General features: G+C 40.8%; 3 protein-coding genes, 1 long non-coding RNA gene and 2 other non-coding genes across 21 annotated transcripts; 5 read left to right on the plus strand and 1 right to left on the minus strand.

Annotated features, from left to right (window-relative positions):
* Positions 1 to 4,031: 4,031 nt before the first annotated feature.
* LOC103646435 (uncharacterized) lies at positions 4,032 to 4,463 on the plus strand. Its single transcript, XR_562196.2, has 3 exons — positions 4,032 to 4,072; positions 4,142 to 4,322; positions 4,409 to 4,463. It is a non-coding gene; the product is annotated as an uncharacterized lncRNA (long non-coding RNA).
* A 1,754-nt stretch (positions 4,464 to 6,217) lies between these two features.
* LOC103648636 (uncharacterized) lies at positions 6,218 to 7,003 on the minus strand. The gene is made up of 4 exons (XM_020548854.1): positions 6,757 to 7,003; positions 6,607 to 6,678; positions 6,454 to 6,516; positions 6,218 to 6,373 (listed from the first exon to the last, which is right to left on the minus strand). The coding sequence occupies exons 1-4, from the start codon at positions 6,922 to 6,924 to the stop codon at positions 6,218 to 6,220; spliced, it is 459 nt and encodes a 152-aa protein (XP_020404443.1). The 5' UTR covers positions 6,925 to 7,003.
* A 4,255-nt stretch (positions 7,004 to 11,258) lies between these two features.
* On the plus strand, positions 11,259 to 22,664 carry LOC100193919 (Tetrachloro-P-hydroquinone reductive dehalogenase). 16 transcript variants are annotated; one of them, XM_035964556.1, is made up of 14 exons: positions 11,259 to 11,669; positions 12,213 to 12,423; positions 12,519 to 17,816; positions 18,230 to 18,321; positions 19,466 to 19,528; positions 19,612 to 19,658; positions 19,812 to 20,282; positions 20,498 to 20,646; positions 20,887 to 21,320; positions 21,461 to 21,516; positions 21,593 to 21,652; positions 21,743 to 21,879; positions 22,220 to 22,287; positions 22,377 to 22,664. In XM_035964556.1, the coding sequence occupies exons 2-3, from the start codon at positions 12,215 to 12,217 to the stop codon at positions 13,105 to 13,107; spliced, it is 798 nt and encodes a 265-aa protein (XP_035820449.1). In that variant the 5' UTR covers positions 11,259 to 11,669; positions 12,213 to 12,214; the 3' UTR covers positions 13,108 to 17,816; positions 18,230 to 18,321; positions 19,466 to 19,528; positions 19,612 to 19,658; positions 19,812 to 20,282; positions 20,498 to 20,646; positions 20,887 to 21,320; positions 21,461 to 21,516; positions 21,593 to 21,652; positions 21,743 to 21,879; positions 22,220 to 22,287; positions 22,377 to 22,664. The 16 variants fall into 16 exon arrangements, with proteins under 16 accessions (XP_035820449.1, XP_035820446.1, XP_035820441.1 ...); XM_035964553.1 differs by having other exon boundaries at positions 18,230 to 19,528; positions 19,612 to 20,282; positions 20,538 to 20,646; positions 20,887 to 21,059; positions 21,219 to 21,320; XM_035964548.1 differs by having other exon boundaries at positions 19,612 to 20,646; positions 20,887 to 21,059; positions 21,219 to 21,320.
* Positions 14,072 to 14,189, plus strand: MIR2118b (microRNA MIR2118b). Its single transcript, NR_121109.1, has one exon. It is a non-coding gene; the product is annotated as a microRNA MIR2118b (primary transcript).
* Positions 14,264 to 14,411, plus strand: MIR2118d (microRNA MIR2118d). The gene has a single exon (NR_121111.1). It is a non-coding gene; the product is annotated as a microRNA MIR2118d (primary transcript).
* LOC118476310 (serine/threonine-protein phosphatase PP2A-1 catalytic subunit-like) lies at positions 16,827 to 17,099 on the plus strand. Its single transcript, XM_035965269.1, has one exon. The coding sequence runs from the start codon at positions 16,844 to 16,846 to the stop codon at positions 17,084 to 17,086; it is 243 nt and encodes an 80-aa protein (XP_035821162.1). The 5' UTR covers positions 16,827 to 16,843; the 3' UTR covers positions 17,087 to 17,099.
* Positions 22,665 to 23,832: the final 1,168 nt, after the last annotated feature.

Here is a 23,832-nt window from a genome sequence, read left to right on the forward strand (position 1 = left end):
CGTTCAACCCAGATCGGGCGGCCCTGATTCAACCCGCCCGGACCTAATCCTGACCGTCCGCCAGCGATCCAGCGGCCCAGGCCCACTACCCCCTCACCCTGTCTCTCTGTCCGCTAGGCCCCGCCTGTCAGCCCGCCCCGCGCGCGCGCTGTCCGCCCGGCCCCGCCTGTCAGCCTGCCCGCGCCCCGCGCTGCCTGCCCGGCCCCGCCTGTCAGCCGCCCAGGCCGCCGCGCGCCCGCGCGCCCGCCCGCAGGATCTAATCCTGATCGTTCGCTTTAGATCTGACGGCTGTAGGCGCTCGATACCCCTTCGCCCGCGCTTTTCTTAAAGAGCCCCCCTGTTTTCTGGAAATTGCGCCCGCCGTCCCTGGTTTCTCGCAGTTAAGTCCCTGGCCCTTTTATTTAATTCAAAATAAGTCCTTAGGGTATAATTTTAACCCCTAAACTTGTAAAATTCATAACTTTGTCATATGAACTCCAAATTAGGTGCTTCAAATTGCAAAATGTTCATAATATTATTATCTATCTGTTTATGCAATGTTTCCCTGCTGTTTCCATGTATTAATTAATAGCTAATCACTAGGATAGGATTAAGACTATTGAAACCTTATTTAAGATAATTGGAAATGAGTAGACTTTAATAAAAGTTGGATTACTTAAGTTTGTGGACTTAAACACTTAAGTTTAGAAACTCAAACCAGATAATTATTTAATCCCACCACCAACTTAGACCTGATTAGTGAATAGTAAATCACTTTGTGTAGTCCTCTACCCCCAGACCTAGGGAACTTTAGAGTGCCTATCCCTTTTCTGTTATGAACTTGTGACCCCTCTCTGCTGCATATGTTTGGTATATTGTTTTTGTTTGTTATTTTCCCAAGTGCATAGTGTGAATGATTGCTTTGCGTAGACACCGAGCAGTCTGTGTTTCCCGAGGCAGTTGCAGAGGAAGTCCCTGATCAGCAGTTTGGTGAAGGCAAGTGTCCTCTGTCCCATTATGTCCTATTCATTTATAACTTACTACCCCGCATTACTTTCCTGAAACCTAAGGATTGACTAGCTTTGCACTTTACTTTATCCTTGATGACCTTATGGGCTATTATGGTTAGCACTTTGCTACTGCTTTAACATAATCAATGAACATGATGTGGCTATTTATGATACTGTTATCCTGATGATGTTGATGATCTTGTGATACTCTAGGGGGCTCAGGCTGTTTCCTGAGTACCTCTCCGTAAGGACTGGTTCGTTGAGAGACCACCCGGGATAACAGTGCAACCATGAGGGTGAAATGGGATGCCCTTAGCTGATTAATTGGATGAACTAGAGGTGTAGTTGCTTAGCCGTCGTGCCGTCAATGGGGTCCAGGCACAGTGCTTGCTCTGCCGAGGCTGAGTGCCGAGGTTCTTTCGTTTTGCTCTTTGTTAGTCACTCTCCTGCGGGGAGGGGTACTGTGTTTATCAAACTGGAGAAACCTAACGGGCAGCTACGATCTCTAGGGAATCTTTGTAAAAGCTACGTAGTGATGCCCTGCCGGACCACCTAGGTAGTGGTCAATGGGGATTAGCTCTCCCCGGGTAGAAAGGGAATCATGACTCATGGGTAAAGTGTGCAACCTCTGCAGAGGGTAGTGAAACTGATATATCAGTCGTGCTCACGGTTAAGAGCAGCCTTGGGATCCTCTTTGATTAGAGATACAGATGGTTCGAGATACAATGGTTATGATATGGTTTTGGTTCGACTATGATGATGATGTTCCTCGATGAGGAAATGGTTTACGGGTTGGTTAATGCTAAAATCTGGCTTCTACTAATGATAAATACCTGACCAACTAAAAGCAACTGCTTGAGCCTAACCCCACATAAAGCTAGTCCACTTCAGCCAAACGGGACATTTGCTGAGTACGTTGATGTGTACTCATCCTTGCTTTACCACAAAACACCAGGTTGTCCGCATTGTAACCACTGCTCAGGAGAAGGCGAAGCCGTGGAAGGAGACTTCCAGGAGTTCCAAGACTACGATGAATTCTAGGTGGGGGTTGGCGGCGAACCCTCAGTCAGCTGCCTGTGAAGGCCTTATTCTTACTGCGTTTCGTTTAGCACTTTGATTTACCTGTTAAGACAATGACTATGTGGATGTCTATGACTCTATGATGTAATAAGTACCCTTTTATATTATTATTCGAGCATTGTGTGATGATGTTCATTTATGTAATCGCTGTGTACGTGAGTTCTGATCCTGGCACGTACATAGTTCGCATTCGGTTTACCTTCTAAAACCGGGTGTGACACATATATATGATATGCAAATAGTTGTTATGTACTAATTTTATATATTTGTGCATTCCTTTTTTCAGATTTACTATCTTGATCACCTACATCACCCTGCATCTCCTGTTAACAAATATGGTACTCCACGCATTAAGTTTTTTGACAATGAGACCATAAAAGAGTTGGCTCGTGGTGACAGACGCCCCCCCCCCCCCCCGTAAAACTGGTGAACCATTCAGATATGCAGAGGTTAGACATAAACAACTTTTTGTCCTGTTATGCAGATGTTAAAATATTATTACTGCTAACTGTTCTATATGACTTTATACAGTTTCGTAGCCGTTCAGAAACGTGTTACGTCATTGCTCCAGAACGGCCTGTTTCTGCCGTTTTCAACATATATGTGCCACGTATCAAGAATTTGATTGGCAACAAGTTGCAATGTTTGCCCTCCCAGCAGCGTCCAATGTTTCAATCATTGTTTGATGCTCATGACAAAGAGGTGGATAAATACTGTGATTCCCTTCAGCTGAGCCATCAGATGATTGTTTCGAAGCAGATTGAACTCTCTGAAACATTTGGTGAAATGATCGATGAAGTTCTGAGAGCTGCAACGCAGCGCGATTCACAGCCAGAAGGTTTTAGTATTTATGTTTATTTTTTTAAACTAATCAAGTTCACGAATTATTTCCTGGAAAATAATATATACTTATACGATCTCAAATAATTTATTATATGCAGTTTTGTATATACAAATTATATATTAATTTATACTCGTACAAGCAGCAACATATTTTTTCAGTGTATTTCATTTTTTGAAAACTGTATTTTATTTATGCATCCTGATAGTATACTGATGTAGTTTGCAAATGTGTATGTTTAACCATTTTCTTATAACGATACATTTATATTGCAGTTATATTTCAGTAACAACTACTATATTATTATATGTTCCAAATGTAGATAACCCCCCCACTACCTCAATGCCTCCAACAAATGATCCAGTATCCACACCAACTGTTCCAACACCTGATAAACAGCAACATGATCAGGAAAGCCATGTTCCTACTGATCATATCAAAGTATCAGATGATGTAAGTTTTCTCATACAAACTATATATACAATGCATATATTCTATTATGCATACAAGTTACTGTTTACTCAAATCTCAGTTGTTTCCATTATAGATTGTCAGTGGGAACGTCTGCAAAAAAGATAAAGTTATGGATGCCCCTATTTTTTGACAAGACTCCAAAATCTAATGTTTGACTTCCTTATATCACAATTATTATTATTTCATTTACAATGTATGCAAGTAACATTAATATATGTGCATGCTTTATTTTTTTTAAATCCCCAGGCTCCCACAACAGACAAGCCTGCTGCTCCTAAGTTAACACCAGATATAAATAGTGTAAGTATTTATAACTTCATCATATTATGCTAATATTAATTATACCCTATGTTTCATTACGTTTATATTAATAAATTTATTGGTTACAGGAAGGACAAAAATCGGTTACACATGATACTCATGTATCTGGTGCACCTCTGTTCGATAAAACCCCACTGACAGATGTAAGACATGTTGTCATTTTCATATTTTTCCTATTTATACACTAAGACATACATATTTATGCAACTGTTTACTAACATATATTCATATATTAGGCAACTACTGACCTGGTTGCAAAGGATAGTTCCTGTAAAGCTGCAGTCGCTGAACATCCCCACGTGTCACGTGAAGACTGTGCTCGAAACCTACTTAAGTTCATTTTGTCAGGAAAACTAGATCCGAGCATGTATGTATTAGTTATTCAAATTCCAATTAAGTATAATTAGAAGAATTGTAATCAAAGTTTTTTCTCCAGGTCTATCATTAATTTTGGAGGATTTGGAGGGTCTGTCCTTGATGTTGTCCAGTCGTTTGGTCCCAACAAATGTCTTGAGAATACTTTCATGCAGGGATTTATCGACTGTATTCGTCAGGATGATGTATTATACAATCCAGATTCTGTAATCAACACTCTAATACTGAATGTCAACGTTGGGGTAATTTTTTCTCCACAACTTTGTATCTTATTGCAACACTTACTGTATAAATATATAATACTAATCAATTTATTTTCTTTGTCCAGACCGTTTTGAATATCGAGGAGTTTGAACAGCACAGTTCAAATCCACAGCCCTTCACAACATCACTTCTTAAAGAACAACTTGAACCGACCCTTCCTTCAGATGATGTTCTGAACCAGATTAAATTGGTGAGCTCTAATCAGTTTCATTTGTACAAATGTTATAATGTTCTTTTGGTCACTAGTTTTATGTTCTATTAGTTTTAATTTTTCATATGCATAGTATAAATCATTCATAAATTTACATATATATTTAACAGATCTTGGTTCCTATGCTACGCCGAAGCCACTGGACCCTTTATGCAATCAATTTTGAACGTCGTCGAATAGACATCTTAGATTCAAATCCTTATGGTACATTGCTTGGAGGCACTACATGGAAACAAATCCATAATGATCAAATGATGATAAATGGAACGAAGATACCTTGGTCCAGATTAATAATGAGAAGACTTAGCATTGCCTTACATGAAGCTCGACCTGAGTCAACTGTACCAAAGTTTGGCAACTACAAGATTGGGCTCCTTCCCAATTGTCCAACCATGACACCAGGGTCAAATGATTGTGGTTTTTTTGTCGCAAACTTCCTCCGCTACTACGATTTTGATGATGGCGACTTATCAGAATTTTATACTCTGGTATGTCACTAAATTAGTCTTCTAATCTTGCATATATTACTCCTTCAGATTTTATTCTACCATTAATTTGATATTATGGCTATTTCAGGATGAACCATTGGACCAACGTGCCTTTGTTCTGCATTACCTTACCTTTCATCGCAACAACATGGTTGCCCCCCTTCCTGCAGAACTGCTGCCTTTCAAGTATGCTCCAAGGAGACGCCGTTGTTTGAAAGCCAAGACTTAGATAGCATAGCTGAACATGATTCCCTGTGGGATCCACAAAACTGTTTATGTTACTTGTTAAGTCACTTATGTCAGGCCTCTGATCATGTGTTTGGTACTCCGTGTGCCACTTATGTTCAATGTGTCTAATGTCTATGTTACTTCGCATCAGTTTTTATTTGAAGTGTGTCAAACATAATTGTTACCAGAATGTCTATTTATGTTATATGTTAACAAATTCTATGTTGTTTTCATCTCCAGTTTGTGAGTTGGTTAATCGTTTTGCTTCCAATGTTTGGCTTATTTGTATTATCATATTGTTTCAATATTCAAGTTTTATGCATAATATATACTTCCTTATTTTATACACACTAGGTTCATCTTTTATACATTTTTTACGCTAATTATGCTAATTGTAACAAGTGTTTATGTTATATCCTGTTTGTTGTATTTGAAGTGTGAAACCGACGTATGCACTCCCATTTGATTAGTATTGTTAAGTGTATACAGTTTTATATACCATTAATGTCCAGACCTTCCGATTGCTAAACGTTCAATGCCAATTTGTTGTACATATTTAGTTACATAATTTGTGTAATTGTCTATATTTACACAACATTTTATAGTTTTATATCAACGCATTATATAACCCTTTCATGCAAACTATTGAATTTCCAACAAAATAAAGCATAAGTCATTGTGATATTACAAGTTTCTACTAAATCGATCACTCTTTAGTCACACTTCAAATTATTCGCCCAAATCCATATGCTCATCGGCTTCTTCATTTTCCACTTCTTCATCAATACGATGTTTTTTGCAGTCGATGTTTCATTCCACTGTGGAGCAGTTGTTTTATTGTTTAGTCTTGATCCGGCTGGCCGTCCTCTCTTTCGATTAGACAGTTTTGCTAGCCTTGCCCTGTTCTCTTCCACAGACAGACATGTTCTGCTGTTATGCCCATTTGCTATTCCACACAAATGGCATCTCCTATTCTTCTTTTTCTCTCCTTTCGCACCTTTTTAGCTTCTGAGGATGCAGCAATATGTTCCATTTGTTCATGTGCTACGTGACACGGAGAACTTGTATCACCAACCTCATGTGAAATTCTCATGTTGTCCTCCTTTAGAGCCCAACCCAAATACATCAACATTTACATGCAGCATAAATATATATTTTCATTTTAGACAAATAAATATGTACCTGGTTACCAGTTGTTATTATTGTTAACGCATGTTCACATCCAGTCCTGGTGTTATGCGAATCCTACAAAATATTATTTGCTTATTACATTGATTTTATATATTCATTATGTACAATACTTCATGCAAGCTTATATATATATCTTTTACATACCTTATTATGACATGTAATTGTATTGTCATCTTCCATCCCATCGCCAGCATTATTTTTATTCAACTCTTCTTCCTGGTACAAAATAACATGTTACTATGCATAATTTATGTTACAAATAGTATAACACTAAAACATCTGCAATATTATTACCTTGTCTTCCTCATTATCACTAACATCTGTTGACTCATTACATCCAATATCTGGCTCCAATCGGCTTAGAACGACATCGAGCTCATCCAACACATCCATCGCCTTATCGTACCCTGCTTTTGACATACACGCCTGGCGAACTACTTTCATTGTTTTCGTTAACAACATTTTCTGTCTGTATGATTTAGTAACTCCATCCTTCCCCCTGAAGCTCTTATCAATTCTTTCAAACGGAACATCTTTTCTTGATGAGACAATGTACCTTTGCAATATATACTTTGAAGGTATCTTTTCAACTTGAAGATGCATGAAGGCTCTTAAAAGATGAACACATAATAGACCTGAAAACATGAAAACAAACCATTATTTCAAAGATATACATTAATTTGTACTACAATCATCAAATTCTCTAGTATGCAAATTTTTTATGCTAACCAACATAATACGTACAAACCTGTATGTTCCCACTGTTTGCACTCGCATGTATACTCCCCAGCTTCTATTTCTGCTGTTATCTTGAATTGATGTTGTCCCCACACAATTTTATTAGACCGTTTTGTATGTTGTACGATCCATTCATTATCACATCCGTCTGGGTCCTTTAATATTTTGTATGCAGTGGCGTATTTCATTGATTCCTCAAATCTATTCATAACAACTCTGGTGTATGCTCTAGAGACTCTCACTTCGAACCTATATAATGTATCTGTTGTCCTTGGTGCCTATAACACATTATTATCATAATTAAACAAATTATTTACATAAATGTATGCAAACCGTTATTGCTAACAAGCACGACATACCTTGCTCACCAATGCCTCCTTTGATTCTTTCATTTTCCTGCTGTGAAACATTTTCATCATTTATTTAGTGAACTCATGCAGTGGGGTGTTTGCATCTACATGTGATTGCTTCACTAATCTGTTCATGCTCTCACTTCGTTGTGTAGATACCATTACCCCACAGAAGTCATTTTTAAAAAATGCAGGTATCCATTCTTTTCTTATTTCATATAATTTGCGTAGAGTCATATCTTCATGAAGATTGAACTCCTCTAGCATCATTTCCCAGGCACATTCAAACTCATGAGGAGTTAATGGATGATGTATAATAGACTGGAATGTTGTTTTAAAATCCTTAACAACAAACCTGGCATATATCTCATTTAGGAATGGCATAAATCTGTTATGTACATGCCATAAGCACAGTCTGTGAACTGTTTTTGGAAATACAGTTCTCAGAGCAATTGGCATTGCAGGATCTTGATCTGCAATTGCTCACAGATTATTCAGTTATTTTCACAATAAATTAATTCACTGTTTTGCATAACAAATTTATATATCACATACCTGTAAGCATAACTCTTGGACCCTCGCATCCCATACATGTTTTGAATGAATTGAAAGCCCATTCAAAAGTATGTACAGTTTCATCTCCCAACAAAACAAATCCAAACACTGTACACTGCAGATGGTTGTTAGCTCCAACAAACATGCCCAGTGGTTTATCATATATATTTGTCTTGTGTGTTGTATCAAATGTCACAGCATCACCATAATCTGCGTATTCCCCCTGCATACTTGCGTGTGACCAAAAAATACTAACTATTTTCCCATCATCGTCTAGCTGGAAATCACAAAAAAATTGTGGATTCTGTTTCTTGCATTCTCTAAAGAAAGCCAAAAGTTTGGCTACATCATTTGAGCAATTTTCTCTTCTCCTGGCTGCCCTCCTACATTTGTTTGCACAAAAAATTATTACACACACATTTACTATAGTAATATTCATGGCTATTGATATATACACATGTAACAAAAAAGTATTGCTTACATGTTTTTCAGATCTTGAGCAGTTACCGGTACGTTCTCCGGCCCATCATGCATTTCTGATATAAAATCAACTATGCAATGCTGCGGCACTCGGCTATCATGCATTGCATCTACAAAATTTATGAATTCAGCATCCCTAATTTTGTTGCACGTAAATGTTGTTTCTCTGCTTCGTCAGTTATGAACTCATGGTTATGCTCCAAGTTTACCAGTTCAATTTTTGTAGCTACAACCATTTTGTTTTCATCATCATATATTTTTTTTAATTTTATTCCAGCTTTGCATTGCGTACGCCCCGATGATCTATTCCTCATCCTAGGTGTATCATTTGATTTTGCTGCACTTTTACCTTCACGTGAACAATTTATCCACTTACTGAATGTCTTCTCTCTGTATTTCTTCAGTGGAAATCCAACTTCATATGCATACCTTTTATAGAATTTATATGCATCATCAACACTCTTGAAAGTCATCCCTACCGTTGGCACTATAGTTGGATCAATGTTTTTTGCCTGCTATTTCATTGTCATTGTTGTTTGTACCATGGAATATATTCACAACAATATAATCAATCAATAATCAAATACAGCGATTGGACTTACATGTGAACGCAGTATCTGTGGCGTATCCATCTCCCTGGAGCTAATATTGGACATAGGAGGTCGAACCCTTTGTTCTCCTTCTCCTATGCTCATCTCGGCGATCTCAGGACCCATTAGAGCAGGAGGTGGTGTCACCAGTGAGTTACCACCAACTCCTCCCTCTGTCTCTGGATCAAGACGAACGCCATCTCCTTCCATCACCGGCGACCCTCCAGAGCCGGCCATCTCCAACTCCGATTAGTTATGCAGGCTTAGTGGTCTTTTTTCGAATGAAAGTAAATCTCGGATACTATAAAAGTAACCGCATCCACGTTTACAGGGTCTCCCCATTATTTTCGAAACCGTCCCGATATTATGGCGACGTCTTTGTCAAACTAAAATTCATAATATAAAATTTACGCACAATGACACAACGTTTTACGCCAATCGGTATATACTGTTTATGCATCTATTATGCCGTTTCGGTTTTATGCCATATCTTTCAACATCTTATGCTTCATTTTTTTTACCTTCCGCACATTACTTATCATGCAAGATCCATAATTTACGCGCCCACGTATCACAGTAATCACGTTTGCATGTGGAATCTATTCCCTTTAATTCCGCGCAATTCCCTTACCATTCAAACAACCGCGTCACGGCGCCGTCTGTCCTGCATGCCGCCTCTCAGCCCCACGTTAAAACACAGGCGCGCATGTTCCATCGACCAGACCTCGGGAACCGACCTGGGCTTCCTTTAATATCCGAAGCCTAGGGCTCTCGTTATACTTGCCCTATATATATATATATATATATATATATATATATATATATATATATATATATATATATATATATATATATATATATATATATATATATATATATATATATATATATATATATATATATATATATATATATATATATATATATATATATATATATATATATATACACGGCGGCACTAAAATGCACCTGGGTGCATTCTCTATATTGAATGCACCCAGGGTGCAATAACACTCCGAGCACGCCTCCCCATAAGAGCACGCCCTTGGCCCTTCTGTACGCGCGCCTTCCTGCCTCCCGCCGTGAGTATCCTCTAATTGAAAACTTGAGTCTCTGTTTTTACTCCTTGATTACCATTGCATGCTGTGTTGTTACTCCAGTTGCAACGTTTGTTGCCTGTTGATTGCAACTATGGGTATCCACTAATTGCAAACTCATGATTGCGTGTTATTCTGTAGGATGCAAACATACTTGATGTGTTTGTCCCCAGGGTGCGGCAAACATTTGATACAAGGGAAGAAGCCTACCTCTTTTACCTTGACTATGCAAAGTTGGCTGGTTTTAGTGTCAGGACAAAGAGGTGTAATTGCAACTGCTGGTGTGGTGTGATTGCAACCCCGCATTAGGTGTGATTGCAACTGCTGTATAATTCTACCCAAATATCCGTTAAAAATGTAAACAAAATGATTGCAACTGCTGGTGTGTTGTAATTGCAACTACTTGTGTGGTGTGATTGCAACTGCTGAGTTGCTCTGATGTGATTGCAAGTACTGAATAACTCTGGGAAATTTTGTTAAAAAATATGATTGCAACTGTTGGTCTAGTATAATTGCAACTGTTGGTCTGGTGTGATTGCAACTTCTATATAACTAGATGCAACTGCTGGTCTGGTTCGAAAATTGTAGCATTCTGTCGGGAGCGTGCGGGAGGGACGAAGACGAAGCGTCGGTTCGGCCTGGGTGGGGCGGTTGGCTCGGACCAGGTGCTCCTGGCGCGTAGGTTCGGCCTGGGTGCATTCTCTATATTGAATGCACCCAGGTGTAATATATAAATACAGTGTATATATATATATATATAAGTTTTATATTTTTATTGAATATAGATCTGAAACCCGATAAAAACTGAAAACGAATTTAAATACATTTATTTAGTACATACTCTCTCCGTTTCGTTTTAGTTGTCGCTGAATAGTGCAAAATTAAATTATTCAGCGACAACTAAAAAGAAACGGTGCGAGTACATTAGAAATAAATATGAATATAGATATCTATATTACAAGTTTTTACAAATTCTGCCTCGCTGGCCACGCTGCGGAAGGAAAAAAAACGCGAACCCGGGCGAGCCGTGGTCGGCGGCGAGTTCCCTTTCCCGGGGGCCCGCAGCGAGGTGTCTTGGATAGCCCAACCTCTCCCCAGGTCACCGACCAGGCAGGGAGGTGTCGTTGCGATTGCGAGGACGCACGCAAAATGGAAGAAGCTTTTGCATCGACCCAGGCCGTGAAAAGGTGCCAGTGAGGACGAATCCAACCACACGCCCCCACTCGCTTGAAACTGCCGCAGAGCCCCGCAAAGGCAACGACTGAAACTGCTCCGGCGACTACGAGCGCACCTAAACCCCGCCTGCGTCTCGTCGCCGAGAAGAATCTTCGCCTTCGCGAAGCCTCTCCATCTCCCCTCTCCGCCGCCGCCGCCGCTTCCTCGCCGGGACTCGGGAGGTACGCTCTTCAGGTCCTGTATCCGGTTGTGTGTGGCGTTGCGCGATTGCGGTAGTTCGGTTGTCCTGTAGCTGTAGTGCTATAAGACCAATTGCGAGATCAGAGAAGTGCGGTTTTCTTCCCCTTTTCACCTCTCCTTGTAGCCAGTACACAGAGGGATTGTTCCCCCCTTGATTCTCATAATAATTCATGGCTGTTATAGTAGGGCTCGCCAGCTTTGCAATCTAAAGCCGGTGCCAATTAACGATTGCTACTATTTTTTTTCATTAGGACTGACACAAACAGATGTACTTGTGCCTGGGTACCCATCTTACCATTCCACAAATAAACTGTGGATAAAAATATACAGAGCAAACGAACAAACTTCCTGTTTATTTTGTTGTTATTTTTATTGCAATATATATTTCGATCCCAGACAGTAATTGACTCTGATGAGTTGCAAGTTTCTCCATAATATTCGAGGATCTGGACAGGAAAAGTATGATTGTCACGAGGAATTGATACTAAGTTACTAACCGCATCTTTATTTTGCTGCTAATACAGCAATGCAGCTGTACCACCACCCCTATTCGCTGGACAGCCAGAAGGTACGGATGGCGCTGGAAGAGAAGGGCATTGACTACACATCTTATCACGTCAATCCACTCACCGGCAAAAACATGAATGTGGACTTCTTTCGCATGAACCCTTCCGCGAAGCTCCCTGTCTTCCAGAATGGAGCGCATGTCATCTATCGCGCTATCGATATTATTCAGTACGCCCCTTCTTTTTTATGTATTGGAAATATCTGAAACTTGGCATTCTTCTATTGTTGTTGCTAATGTTTATATGCACTTTGCATTGTCATAGGTACATAGACAGACTTGCAGTGCATTTAAGTGGTGAAATCCCCCCTGTGAACACTGAGGTCCACCAATGGATGCAGAAAGTTGATGCTTGGAACCCTGAGATGTTCACCCTCACGCACACCCCGGCCAAGCACCGTGCGTTTGTCTCCAAGTTCATAAGGCGGGTGCTGATTGCTCGCATGGCTCAAGCCCCTGATTTAGCCAGCATGTATCATGTCAAGCTCCGTGAGGCTTACGAGACGGATGATAAAGTGAAGGACCCTGACATCATGAAGCAAAGCGAGGAAGAACTAAGCAAACTCCTTGATGATGTCGAAGCTCAGCTCGGCAAGACCAAATATCTCGCTGGCGATGAATTCTCACCTGCTGATTCGATGTTTGTCCCTGTTCTTGCGCGCATAACTATTCTGGACCTTGATGATGAGTACATCAACTGCAGACCCAAGATACTTGAGTACTACAATTTGGTGAAGCTACGGCCAAGCTACAAGATTACCATTGGCAGATACTTTAGTGGGTGGAAGAAGTACCGGACTCTCTTCAAGACATCTTTCTTCCTTTGTGTTCGAACCCTGTTCAGGAAGTACTAGATAGTTCGGCGGATGAAATATCTGAATCAGTACCTTGTGAACTGACATGTATAGTGAGTTTCGGTTAAAAAATAAACTGTATATCTTCCATGTGCCTTTTTGTGGTCTTGAGTTCATTTTTACCTGTAAAATCAATATGTTTGTTTGATTATATATTTCTGCTTCATGTTGGATGCAAAAATGAAGGTTATAGAACTGTATACAGAATAGGACTAAGTATATATTTTGGATTTATCACTTGTTCTAGTCCAATTCATGTCTAAAATAAATTGTTGTTAGCTTGTGATTTTGGCATTGTCTAATTGTTTCCCTAATTTATAACTTCACCAAGTTATTATGTCTTTTTTCCTTCTATCTTCTAATTGCTTTTAAGGGAGGTTATCCCTGATACTCTAATGCACAAGGTATGTTCTATCTATCCTTTCAGCCCACTCCTATCATACTTAAGTGCAAGTTCTATGACACTCTGATATTTTCTTTTCCATTCTAAATGCAGGCTTTGATACTGATTGGCATTTTAGATATGACCATATAGGAAGCCAGTGGCAAATCTAGCCAAACATATCGTCGAGGTCATCAGGATTAGCTTCACTATATAATACATTTTTTTTGAATTTTAATAGTGCTTTGCTAAATGATTTATAAATTTTATCAGGGTCGCTGACCTCGATAAACACTCCTAAATTCGCCCCTGAGGTAAGCATAAGATCTGCATGTGCTCTACATTTAAAATGCAGTACAGTGGCCTGACTATCACATGCTCCTTTTGCTCCAATGATGTACCATGGCCCAGGTCTGTACTTTGTTTTCTCTGCATAATGTTTTCTCCAGAGTACACTACAGGTCTATATATACCTCAGAGAGAAGGTTTTCTGTTCAACAATCCAAGTTTCTTTGCTGTGGAGCATATGGAAAGCTGTAGCTATAGGACTTGAGAGTGAGCTGGGAAAGGGAAGAGAGGGCCTAAGAGCAGTGGGAATGGGAACATGGAGGAAAGCCCATCCTGTTGGTTTCCTCCTCCAGAAACCGAGGTGGAAGCTTGGTTCGGTGTTTCCCGATGCCTCCCATTCCTATTGTTCTTAAGCACTTCATCCTTTTCCTTTTGGCTTACTGTGCATCCAAATTATGCTCCTATTTGGATGGGTTGAATTTGAGAGTGAGCATGGAAGAGGAAGAGAGGGTCTAAGAGCAGTGGGCATGGGAACACGGAGGAAGGCCTATGAGTGGAAAGCTCATTTTGGGTCTTCCTGATGCCTCCCATGCCTATCGTTGTTAGGTGCTCCTTCCTCTTGCTTTTGGCTCACATGACATACACGATGAGTGTTGTGCCTCCATTCCTGATTTGACATTTTTTTTTCTTTTATGTTTGTTTTGGCATGCCTTAGTAGATGCATAGTTTACGGTGTTGGCTTTGTTTCCTGGAATGTTTTAAGTTCAAAATTTTGGCATGTTTGGTCACAGATAAATTAAAGGTAGCTTAGTTAGATTGCCAACAGTTCAAGTTTCAGATTCCACTAGCACAATCATACAATTGCTTAACTATTGACTGTTCTGAATATGAACACATATCATGCCTACAGGGCTACATCTATCAGCTAGCATATATGGAGTAAGAAACTAACTAGCACTTCCTCGAACTTAACAGCATGAGACACAGAAATGCTGTTTGACAGAACATAAAAAGGGCATGCATTTTCAGCCAACTTATCTTTGACGAAGTACTGCAAAAGGAAGTACAGAGACAAGGATGATGAAACATATATAAGAATATAAGATATGAACATTGTACATCTGACTCCATAGCAGGAACAAACTCAGCAACTTCCCTACAAGATTTGAACCAAATGAGCTACACTGAAATCACACAAGCATGGGGCATAGCAATTCAGAAGGGCAGGCGGTCAATAAGTTTGCAAGAAGAAAATATGGGAGCTAGAACATTTATGACTAATTGCATCCTGTTTGCACTGCCTAAACATATGCAATTACGTCTGTGGCAAATGATTTCTCATCGCGTGAGTTCGTGGTGATATGGCTATACTCTGGGTCTAAGCAGGTGTGCGCAATCTCATAGGGCTCCAGCAAAGTGAGTGGCGGATTCAGAAACAATGCAAGAGGAGGGCTAAATAGCAGAAGGCTAAAATTTCTATGGTAAATCAGTGTCGGATACTCGGATGAGACTGAACGTCTAGATGGCATGCATTTGGCACTAGATTTTTTTTCCTGCTATTACCAATGACTGCACAAAGAAAATGTAGATGTATACACAACAAGAACATTCCATCTGACTTGGTAGACCATCAATGGCACACATAATAATAATTTGCAATACCGTCCGTCCAAAAAAATAATTTGCAATACTGCAAAATTTGAATATAACAATCTATAAAGATTGTACGTGCCAGTGCCGGTCCTGACATTTTAGAGGCCCAGGACAAGACTTATAATAGAGGCCCTTTAATAATATTAATTATTACACATAATTATAGTGCATATATATATTGTTAATAAATATTTATGTATATTTGAAAACGTTGTTTATATCTCTACTACTTATTAAGGCTCTAAGGGTAGCCTGCCGTTCTGCCGTTCTGCGATCTCAGCCGTCCATTCTATCGTGTAATCTCACTCGTCTGATCTCGCCATCCGATCCCACGCACCGCAGCCCATGACATACGGCAAATGGAAAACCCTAATCTTTAGCACCTCGCGGTCTCCAGCGCCCCCGCCGCTTGCCAACCGCCACCCGACCCGCGGTCTCCATCGTCCCGGCTGCCGCTTGCCAGCTTCCACCCGCAACCGCCGCGCTGCCTCCCGTCCCCTCCCCTCCCAATTGCACATCCGATTCCTGCAGACGGAGCAGTCTCTCTCTTCCCATCGCAGCCCTGGCTATGGCGAAGACGGGGCGGTCTGCTCCGCCTCCAGCCACTCCGCGACACCTGGTGGCGACTCCGTCGCCTGCTGAGCACATGGTGGACGCGATGGGAGATGGCGGTGGAGGAGGGCCGACGAGGGCGGCGGCGCCACGGAGCACCCGGTCGAGGTGATCGGCCGCATCCGGAACCTCGCCTCGGGTGTCTCGTCCGCGCTGGAGTTCGCGTGGGGCGGGACGGCCGTGCGCGTGCGCGGCGATGCCGGCGGGTGTCGTGACTTCACCCTCGACGGCGTCTCCGTGTTGGAGGAGGAGGACCTCGAGGGGTTCTACCACCGGTTCGTGCGCTCCAGGATCTACGGCGTCCCCGATGCGCTCGGCAACCTCCACCCTCCTCGTCGTGACGATCTCGGTCGGCCGAGCTCCGCACCAACCAGGCAACCACCAGCTCGATCTCCTCGTTGTAAGCCTTGCCAACCTACAGCCCGCTCTCCTCGCCGACATGCGAGGATCTCGGCCGACCGAGCTCTGCGAACCCGCCCCTCTCGCGTCGAGCTCCGCGTTTCCCCACCCGCCATCCCGCCCTTCGTGTTTCCCTGCCCACTCTACCTCTCGCCTATCGTGCCGCCCACCATCCGCTTCCGTCGCAAGGGAACCGAGGATCTCGACAGATCCACCCGCCATCCTGCCCGCGCTTCCTCGCAAAACAAATACCCCTAGCACCCCTCCACACTGGTGGCCTTGCTGGGTCCTACTCCTCCTCGGCTGTGCCTGCTGGGGTGGCGGCGGCAGGAACTAGGTAAGAAAAGGAAGGGAAGGGGATGTATGAGGTAGAGCAGAACCGTAGCGGTGACGCTGTCACACATGGATCTGGACCACCAGATCTCGCAGCTGCGGGATTGCAAGTTCATGCCGGCGGTGGAGGTCAAGGCGCTATGCGAGCAAGCAAAGGCGATCCTCATCGAGGAGTGGAACGTACAGCCCGTGCGTTGCCCCGTCACTATGTGTGGTGACATCCACGGCCAGTTCTACAACCTCATCGAGCTCTTCCGCATCGGCAGGGAAGCGTCTAACACCAACTACCACTTTTATATAGATAGAAACTAAGTATCCAGTGTGATCTCTGATTCTTTGAATTATACCTTGAGATCTCTGATTCTCTGATGCATATATAGAAGATTGGTTATGATGATTCAACAGCTGAATTTTTTCTGGTGGGGATATAGCTGAGTAAAGAATTAGATTATAGAATAGTTGAGCATTGAGGCAAGTTTACTATCTCTGTTTAGTTTGGGGGTGGCTTTGTTAACGGGAAACGTGCATATCTTTCTAGCGCACTTTCCCTTCATGTGATTGATCCGTGAATCTGTACATAACATGTGTGGCAATTTTAGTTCAATTTAACCAATAAACATAGATAGTAAACTTGGCTGAGACTGATCAAACCCGTGCAAAAGTTCTGTGATAGTCCCTTCTCGGTTTTCTTGTGTCCAGCTTGGTGTCTAATGAACCATGCCATGCTTAATAAATCCATTTATGTCTTACCAGTAGAACGAGCGACATTGAATATTTTGTAATTTTCCTGGTTTTCATATTACATCTGCGGTTCCACACACATGATTTTTTGTTCATTTGTATCTTATTTATCTTTTTATTTAAGATTTTTTTATCCTTCAAGTACCTTAGAAGGCTGCAATTATTTTGTAGATACTTTATGTACACAACAAAAGATTTGGAAGAGTGGTCAGAAAATCATGATTCCTTTCGCCACGAGCAGAATTTGGTTCAGTGGACCGAGAAAAAACGGCCATGTGTTGAAGCCCTTTTCATCGTTGTTGTGAGTCTATTGAATGCTTTAATGCTCAAATTATCATGTGTCACTTCAGCTTTTAGCTCCAATTGTTTTTGTTCTTCGTGAAGCTATGTCTGTTTCTCCACCATAAGAAACATATGTTACTGCTGGAATGCTTTTAAAGGATGTTGTCTATACAGCTGTCAATCATGTTTATTATGAACTTTTGAACTACCTCAGTTTTAATGAATGGTAATTTACTAAGTTTGTGACTTCATGAGTTCTTAATGAAAACGGTATCTGTCTTTGTAGAGCTGTCTATAGATGTTCTTACATGTTTGCAATTTGCGTGCTAGCATCCTGTGTTGAGCATATTGATTAAGCTTTATTGGAAAGTCGATGGTCATAGTGGGTTCTAAATGATTGCATTCCTTTATATTTTTCTCTATTTTCAACAGGTTCAATGTATCTCTATCTATTGAAATTTCAAATCATCACCCCAATATGCCTTAGTTGATGTTCTGTATGCAAGCAACAATGGATTTATGAGGTATGTTTTCTCTAATCTCTACTACTATGAAGAATGTAAGGGGGTAGGGTGCCTCTCTCTGGTTCTGCCGTTCTGCCACCCATCGATCTAGACGGTCCATATCGCACCCACGCTTCCGCCCACCTCCCCCCGCACCCAATCCCTAACCTCCCTTGCCTCCCCCGACTTCGCTCCCGAATGGCTCGCCCCGCATCCACCGCGCGCAAACCGTCCTCGCTCTCGTTCAGTCCGTCTCCCCCTCTCTCCATCCAAAGCATGTGCGACGCCGCCGCCACTCTCCTTCATGGCCTTCGTGTGTCCCTCCTTCCCTGCCCGCTGCCCCTGCCTACGGCCGCGTCCTGCCCGGCGCTTGTCCACGCCAGACGCCCACACCAGAGACCACCGCCGGTCAGCCACACGCTCGAGAATAGGCGGCGGCGCAGGTCCTCCTCCATCTCTATCATGGTGAGTTCCCCTCCCCTCTACCGTACCTTGGACGATCCTTACTTCCTTTACCGATGCGTCATCCTACAAAACTACGAACCTACTCGAGTTTTGAAGAATTTAACCCTTTCGGTTTCCTTGGCTGTCCAGACCTGGCTTCCCCCTCGGCGCTGGCGTGCAGAGTTTGCACTGCAGATCCGTTTCGGTGTGGGCGTCGAGGGTGTGTAAGGTGAGGGGGTTAGCTCCTCGTGTAGATAGCTTGACGAGAGAAGGGTGGGATGTGACTGTTGTCTCTACTTCTGGTTCCCATGAATTGTAGTTGTTACTGATGTTAATAAACTAGATTGGGGATCCGGCTGCATTTGTTGTTGTCTCCAGATGGCGCAGATGCATAACCTACATCTTTGTGATATTTTCTGGTCTACCTTGTTTTCATGTTGACAATGGTCTGCATTGTTCATATTTGTGATTTGATTGCCCTAACTCTGTAAATTTGGGACCAGTGTGTCTCTAACCTAGCACAAATTTGTCTTCTTTGCATAGTAAAACAGCTACTAGGGCATGTTTATGTTTTAGTACTTGCTGGCTGCATTTAATGCTTTCTCCAAATGATGCATACTCTTAACGCTACCAGTAGAATTGTTGTGTGTTCAAGGCTTTTTTGAAAGATATGAGGTTTTCATCATGCAACAGCAACCCTGACTTTGATTTTATATGGCAGATACCAAATATCATTTATCTCCATGATGTAACGAATATTTGGCACATCCCTTTGTTGCTTAGAGTATGTCATATGAAATTACTTGTATGCATGATTGCCAAATTCTCATTTGGCATTTTAACATGAGATCTTTTCTCTCTTTATAGGATCAGAAGGCCAATGAAGCTATTTTGGAAGTGTTAGACCTTCGATGGTATGCCATTGGACCAAAGTATTAATTATATATGCAACGTTTGTGTCATCTGTTCCACTAATACCAGCAGTGTGCTATTGTTGTTTGTTCTGGCCTGCTACTTGCAACTGTTAGCCGATTAACATAAGAATTTAACAACTTTTTAAACCTAAGGTGTCTATGTTGGTGATCCTTCTAAGCTCAGTATGAAGGCTGCATTTAGGAAGGTTTGGTGGTTGAAAGAAGCTGGTGGTAGTATTATTGGTGGAACCATCAAGAGAAATTCAGGAGATGAGCAAGAATCCAAAACCACCCAAGGATGCGTAAGAGACAGATGCATTTTCTTTTTGTTCCACTAATTGGCTGTTCCCGGATATATATGCAACGCTCGTGTCATCTGTTCCAATACTTGAAGAAGCAGCACGCTACGAGTTGAGATATGGGCACAGAAATAGAGCTACAAGAAGTCTATTTTCTTCTTATCCTTTTGATTAATCATGTGTTTATATGATTCAATCATGGAAACAACTGTCAGTTTTGATAGTGTGCAGGATGTGGATATTTTGGCATATTACACGTTGAGTGGTGAATTCAAGTATCAGTTTGGGTCTAGAAGGTGAAGCTGATCAGTTGCTGCTGGATGAGGTTAGTAAATATTACATTGTCACAAATACGCCCTTTTCATGCTCTGTTCAGTTCAAGCCCGTCTGTTTGTATGGGTACTTCTATGTAGAGCACCAAAGTTGTTGTTTACTTAATAGTTTTTGCCATCATTTTTTAGAAACGGACCAGTCATTGATTATGGTGGTTAACATATATATGAATTGCTTGTGAGACTCTTTACTTGTGATCATATCCAGTGTTTCTTTCCATTTGTTTATGGTGGTGATCCACTGACAGACCTATCACTTCATGCTCCCCTTGACAAATTCATGGAAAATAAACCAAAAGGGAGCCACATAGCTAAAGGAAGATGGCACGATGGATCACAAATGCCCCAGCTAAAAAGGTTGGCCTTTTTTACTTGGATTCTCTTGACTTTGAGAGTTGTTTTTCTATATCTGGATTTGTAGATGACCTGTTTACTCTTCCCTCCAATAACACTAGATGCTCTTGAGAAGATATGCTCAAAACTTCGACTTAAAATATTTTAGTGTCAAAATTTGAATAAATGTATTTAGATTGTCTTAAATATTGAATACTATCAAACACATTTTTATACCTTTTTGACCCATGCCTTTGTCTTCAGCTTAACCTGAATCATCATATTATTGGAGGAGAGCTTCTAGAATTGTCAAAAAATGAAGTGCCTCCTGAAGATATTGTTTTCCACCGTTTATATTTGAACAAGACTGGCCCAGTTAATCGTAAGGCAAAGCGGAAGGACTCAGTTCTTGATGAAGGAAAAGTGTGAGGAGCTTGGTTAGTTAAACACTCTCCTTCCTCTTTTGTTGGCACAACTGATATGCCATAGAGAGTCAGCATATATATTATCCCCTGGGACACCATTTAATTGTTAACATTGTGATGGTATTATGTACTGTTAATTGTTGACTGAGACACTGAACATTATTATTGCAGAGTATTTTTGTAGGTTGCAGATTCCTAAGGAATCAAATGTCATGAATCAGATACTTAAATCCAACTACATTGTCAGAATGAGGTCCTATAATGAAGCTGAATGTAGGCTTCATTACCAAAACATCTCAAACATAAATTAGCATGAGTTGTATATCTTTGTCAATGAACAACCTTTTTGTTATTCTTACATGCTAACGGTTGATACGACTCGCTAATCTGCTGATTTTCTTTGTTGTTTGCAGTTGTTAATATATTGACAATTAAGTCGTAATTGTCTCTACATAAATATAGAAATTAGGTAATTATCTGTTGATACTACATTCTTCTCACAAGGAAATTGTGTTCGTTGTCCTGATTCAGTTACCACTCAATAGGAAAATTGTTTTAGAGGAGGACTAGACCAGGCGAATGGCTTGCCATGGAAACAGTAGCAGGTCTGCCCTTTCTCCATTCCAGTGAGGCTCATATTTCTGAATTTAAAAGAAGTCCACGCATTAATACCCCCACTTTGTATGGCATATCAGTTGCAGATGAGGATATACTATCAAGGCTATGAAAATGGCTACTGCTAGGAATCTAGATGGACAGATTGACATGGTGAAGGTGCTTGTCTTAAAGAACAAGACAAACTTGCCCTCACCAACTCTTCAGTAAACCTTTGGTACACCAAATTCAAATGCCCTCCCTAACATAAATTCTCTACCTGATGCTGTATTTTCAGATAGGCTCGGCAACATATGTTTTAAGTTGGGATACGATAGCTCTATAGTTAATTTTTCTATTAATGCTCTCAAACAAATAGAAGTGGACAAGTCTAATGTACCAAAAAATAAATCTAAATATCTTACTTCCAAAACATTAGCATTAGAGCTTTCCAATGATCCTTATTTGAAGCATATTGAAACAATTTTATTTTTACCTTTGTAATCTTTACACTGAAATTTGTAGCTAGGGTAAATAGATTTCTGACAAACTGGCTAATAGTTTTATTTAAATTCTAGGTGGTAGAGCCACAACAGGCAATGGTTATGGGTTCACCTTTAGAGGATGCAAGACATTTGGCCCAGAGGTATGACAGAATCTCCATTACTATTTGGTAGCATATGACCTAGAGGTAACTCTTATTTATATGTAATCGACTTTTTGATGTGCCATCAGCTACAATGGGACGTGCTGCGATCAAGATGTAGGTATCAAAGTACTTGAGCCTGAGCGGGTTAGTGTTGATATGCTACGTGAGTTTGCACAGGAAGTTTATATAATGAAGTGAGTGATGAGCTTTACTTATGCTTGGACTAAGAAAATTGTGTAACAGTCACTTCATGATACAACATTTTAGAATGATGTTCCATCATTTATTTATGACTGCCCAAGCAAATTGGATTCGTTGTAATGACTTCTCATGTGGGAAGTTACATGATGCTAATTTACGATTTTTGTGTTTCATATTTCTGCAATTTGAGTTTACTAACCATGGGTTTAAGGAATGATTTATTGTCACTTTCTCCAACCATGTTTACTCCTAATTCTATAGAAAGATTTGTCACAAAAATGATGTGCAATTTTTCGGTGCATGCACGAGACCTCCTGTTTTGTGTATTGTTACAGGTATATAGTCGTTTTCTATTTACACAGTGCCGCTTAGATTCTCTTGCATTTGTACTTTGGAGCATCACTTGTATTAGCTCTTTATTTCTTTTCCATTTATTATTATCAGAATTCTTGCATGGAGGCAGTATTTAAGACTTCCTTTACAATAGCCGAGGAATTTTTCAGCTCCTGGATGTGATTAGAGTTGCATCTTATGTGTCCAAGGGAGTGAATTACTTCCATCAGATTAATATTGTTCATATGGACTTGAAGACTACAAACTTTCTTATGGATGATTAGGTACTTAACTGCACATTGTAGTATTAACCTTTGTTACATCATCTATCTCATGAAATAGAAGTCTACTGCCACACTCACTTCTCAGGAAAGTGGACTCTTAGCTTTGGAAGCAAGTATTATGAGTTGTACATAACTAATGATAAAGTTTGATTTTTGATAACTACCATGAGGTTGGTTGTGTAGAATTTTGAACTTAATGTTCATCACTGGAAGTTGATCGCCTAGCACAAAGGTGGCAACGTTTTCTGTTAGGTACTTATCAGCATAGACATACATGACTCTTGCATATTTTCTGCTCTAATGGGTTTTAGCATGATTTTTTAAAAAAAATAAGTATGTTGAGCAATTACTTTTAGGAGGGAACTACATCAAGCACATTTTTAAATATTTTTTTTGCTCTATTTAACAATCTGAACTTGGGAATATTATGCTTCTTTAGGAGCTAATGGAACTACATTATGTACAATGTAATGCTCGAGTGGAGTGCCTTTCTGACTAGAGGTTTCTTTGCTAACAAATCAAACATGATCAGTCAAAGGTTGTTGAGATCTTGGTCAAGGACCTTAAGGTCTTTGCATCCTTCAATGAGTTGTTGTTTAAGGAGATCACACAGTTTCTGACCTTGGACAACTTTAGGTAAAGAACTGACTGGTCAGCCTTGTTTTTTTGTATGCCTCGTCTGATGTTATTATTACCATGGCTTTTAGTTGTTTCTGGATTGTTC

This window comes from Zea mays, chromosome 2 (genome assembly GCF_902167145.1).
Source record: "Zea mays cultivar B73 chromosome 2, Zm-B73-REFERENCE-NAM-5.0, whole genome shotgun sequence".
NCBI classification, from domain to species: domain Eukaryota; kingdom Viridiplantae; phylum Streptophyta; class Magnoliopsida; order Poales; family Poaceae; genus Zea; species Zea mays.

What these genes read in the sequence shown, in the direction of transcription:
- LOC103648636 (XM_020548854.1), bottom strand. Translation starts at nt 6,924, where the DNA reads ATGTTGTTAACGAAAACAATGAAAGTAGTTCGCCAGGCGTGTATGTCA. An exon ending in GTGATAATGAGGAAGACAAG is followed by an intron (nt 6,679 to 6,756) that starts GTAATAATATTG and finishes ATTTTGTACCAG; the next exon opens with GAAGAAGAGTTGAATAAAAA. An exon ending in CAATTACATGTCATAATAAG is followed by an intron (nt 6,517 to 6,606) that starts GTATGTAAAAGA and finishes AATATTTTGTAG; the next exon opens with GATTCGCATAACACCAGGAC.
- LOC100193919 (XM_035964547.1), top strand. Translation starts at nt 12,215, where the DNA reads ATGCAGCTGTACCACCACCCCTATTCGCTGGACAGCCAGAAGGTACGG. An exon ending in CGCGCTATCGATATTATTCA is followed by an intron (nt 12,424 to 12,518) that starts GTACGCCCCTTC and finishes GCATTGTCATAG; the next exon opens with GTACATAGACAGACTTGCAG.
- LOC118476310 (XM_035965269.1), top strand. Translation starts at nt 16,844, where the DNA reads ATGGATCTGGACCACCAGATCTCGCAGCTGCGGGATTGCAAGTTCATG.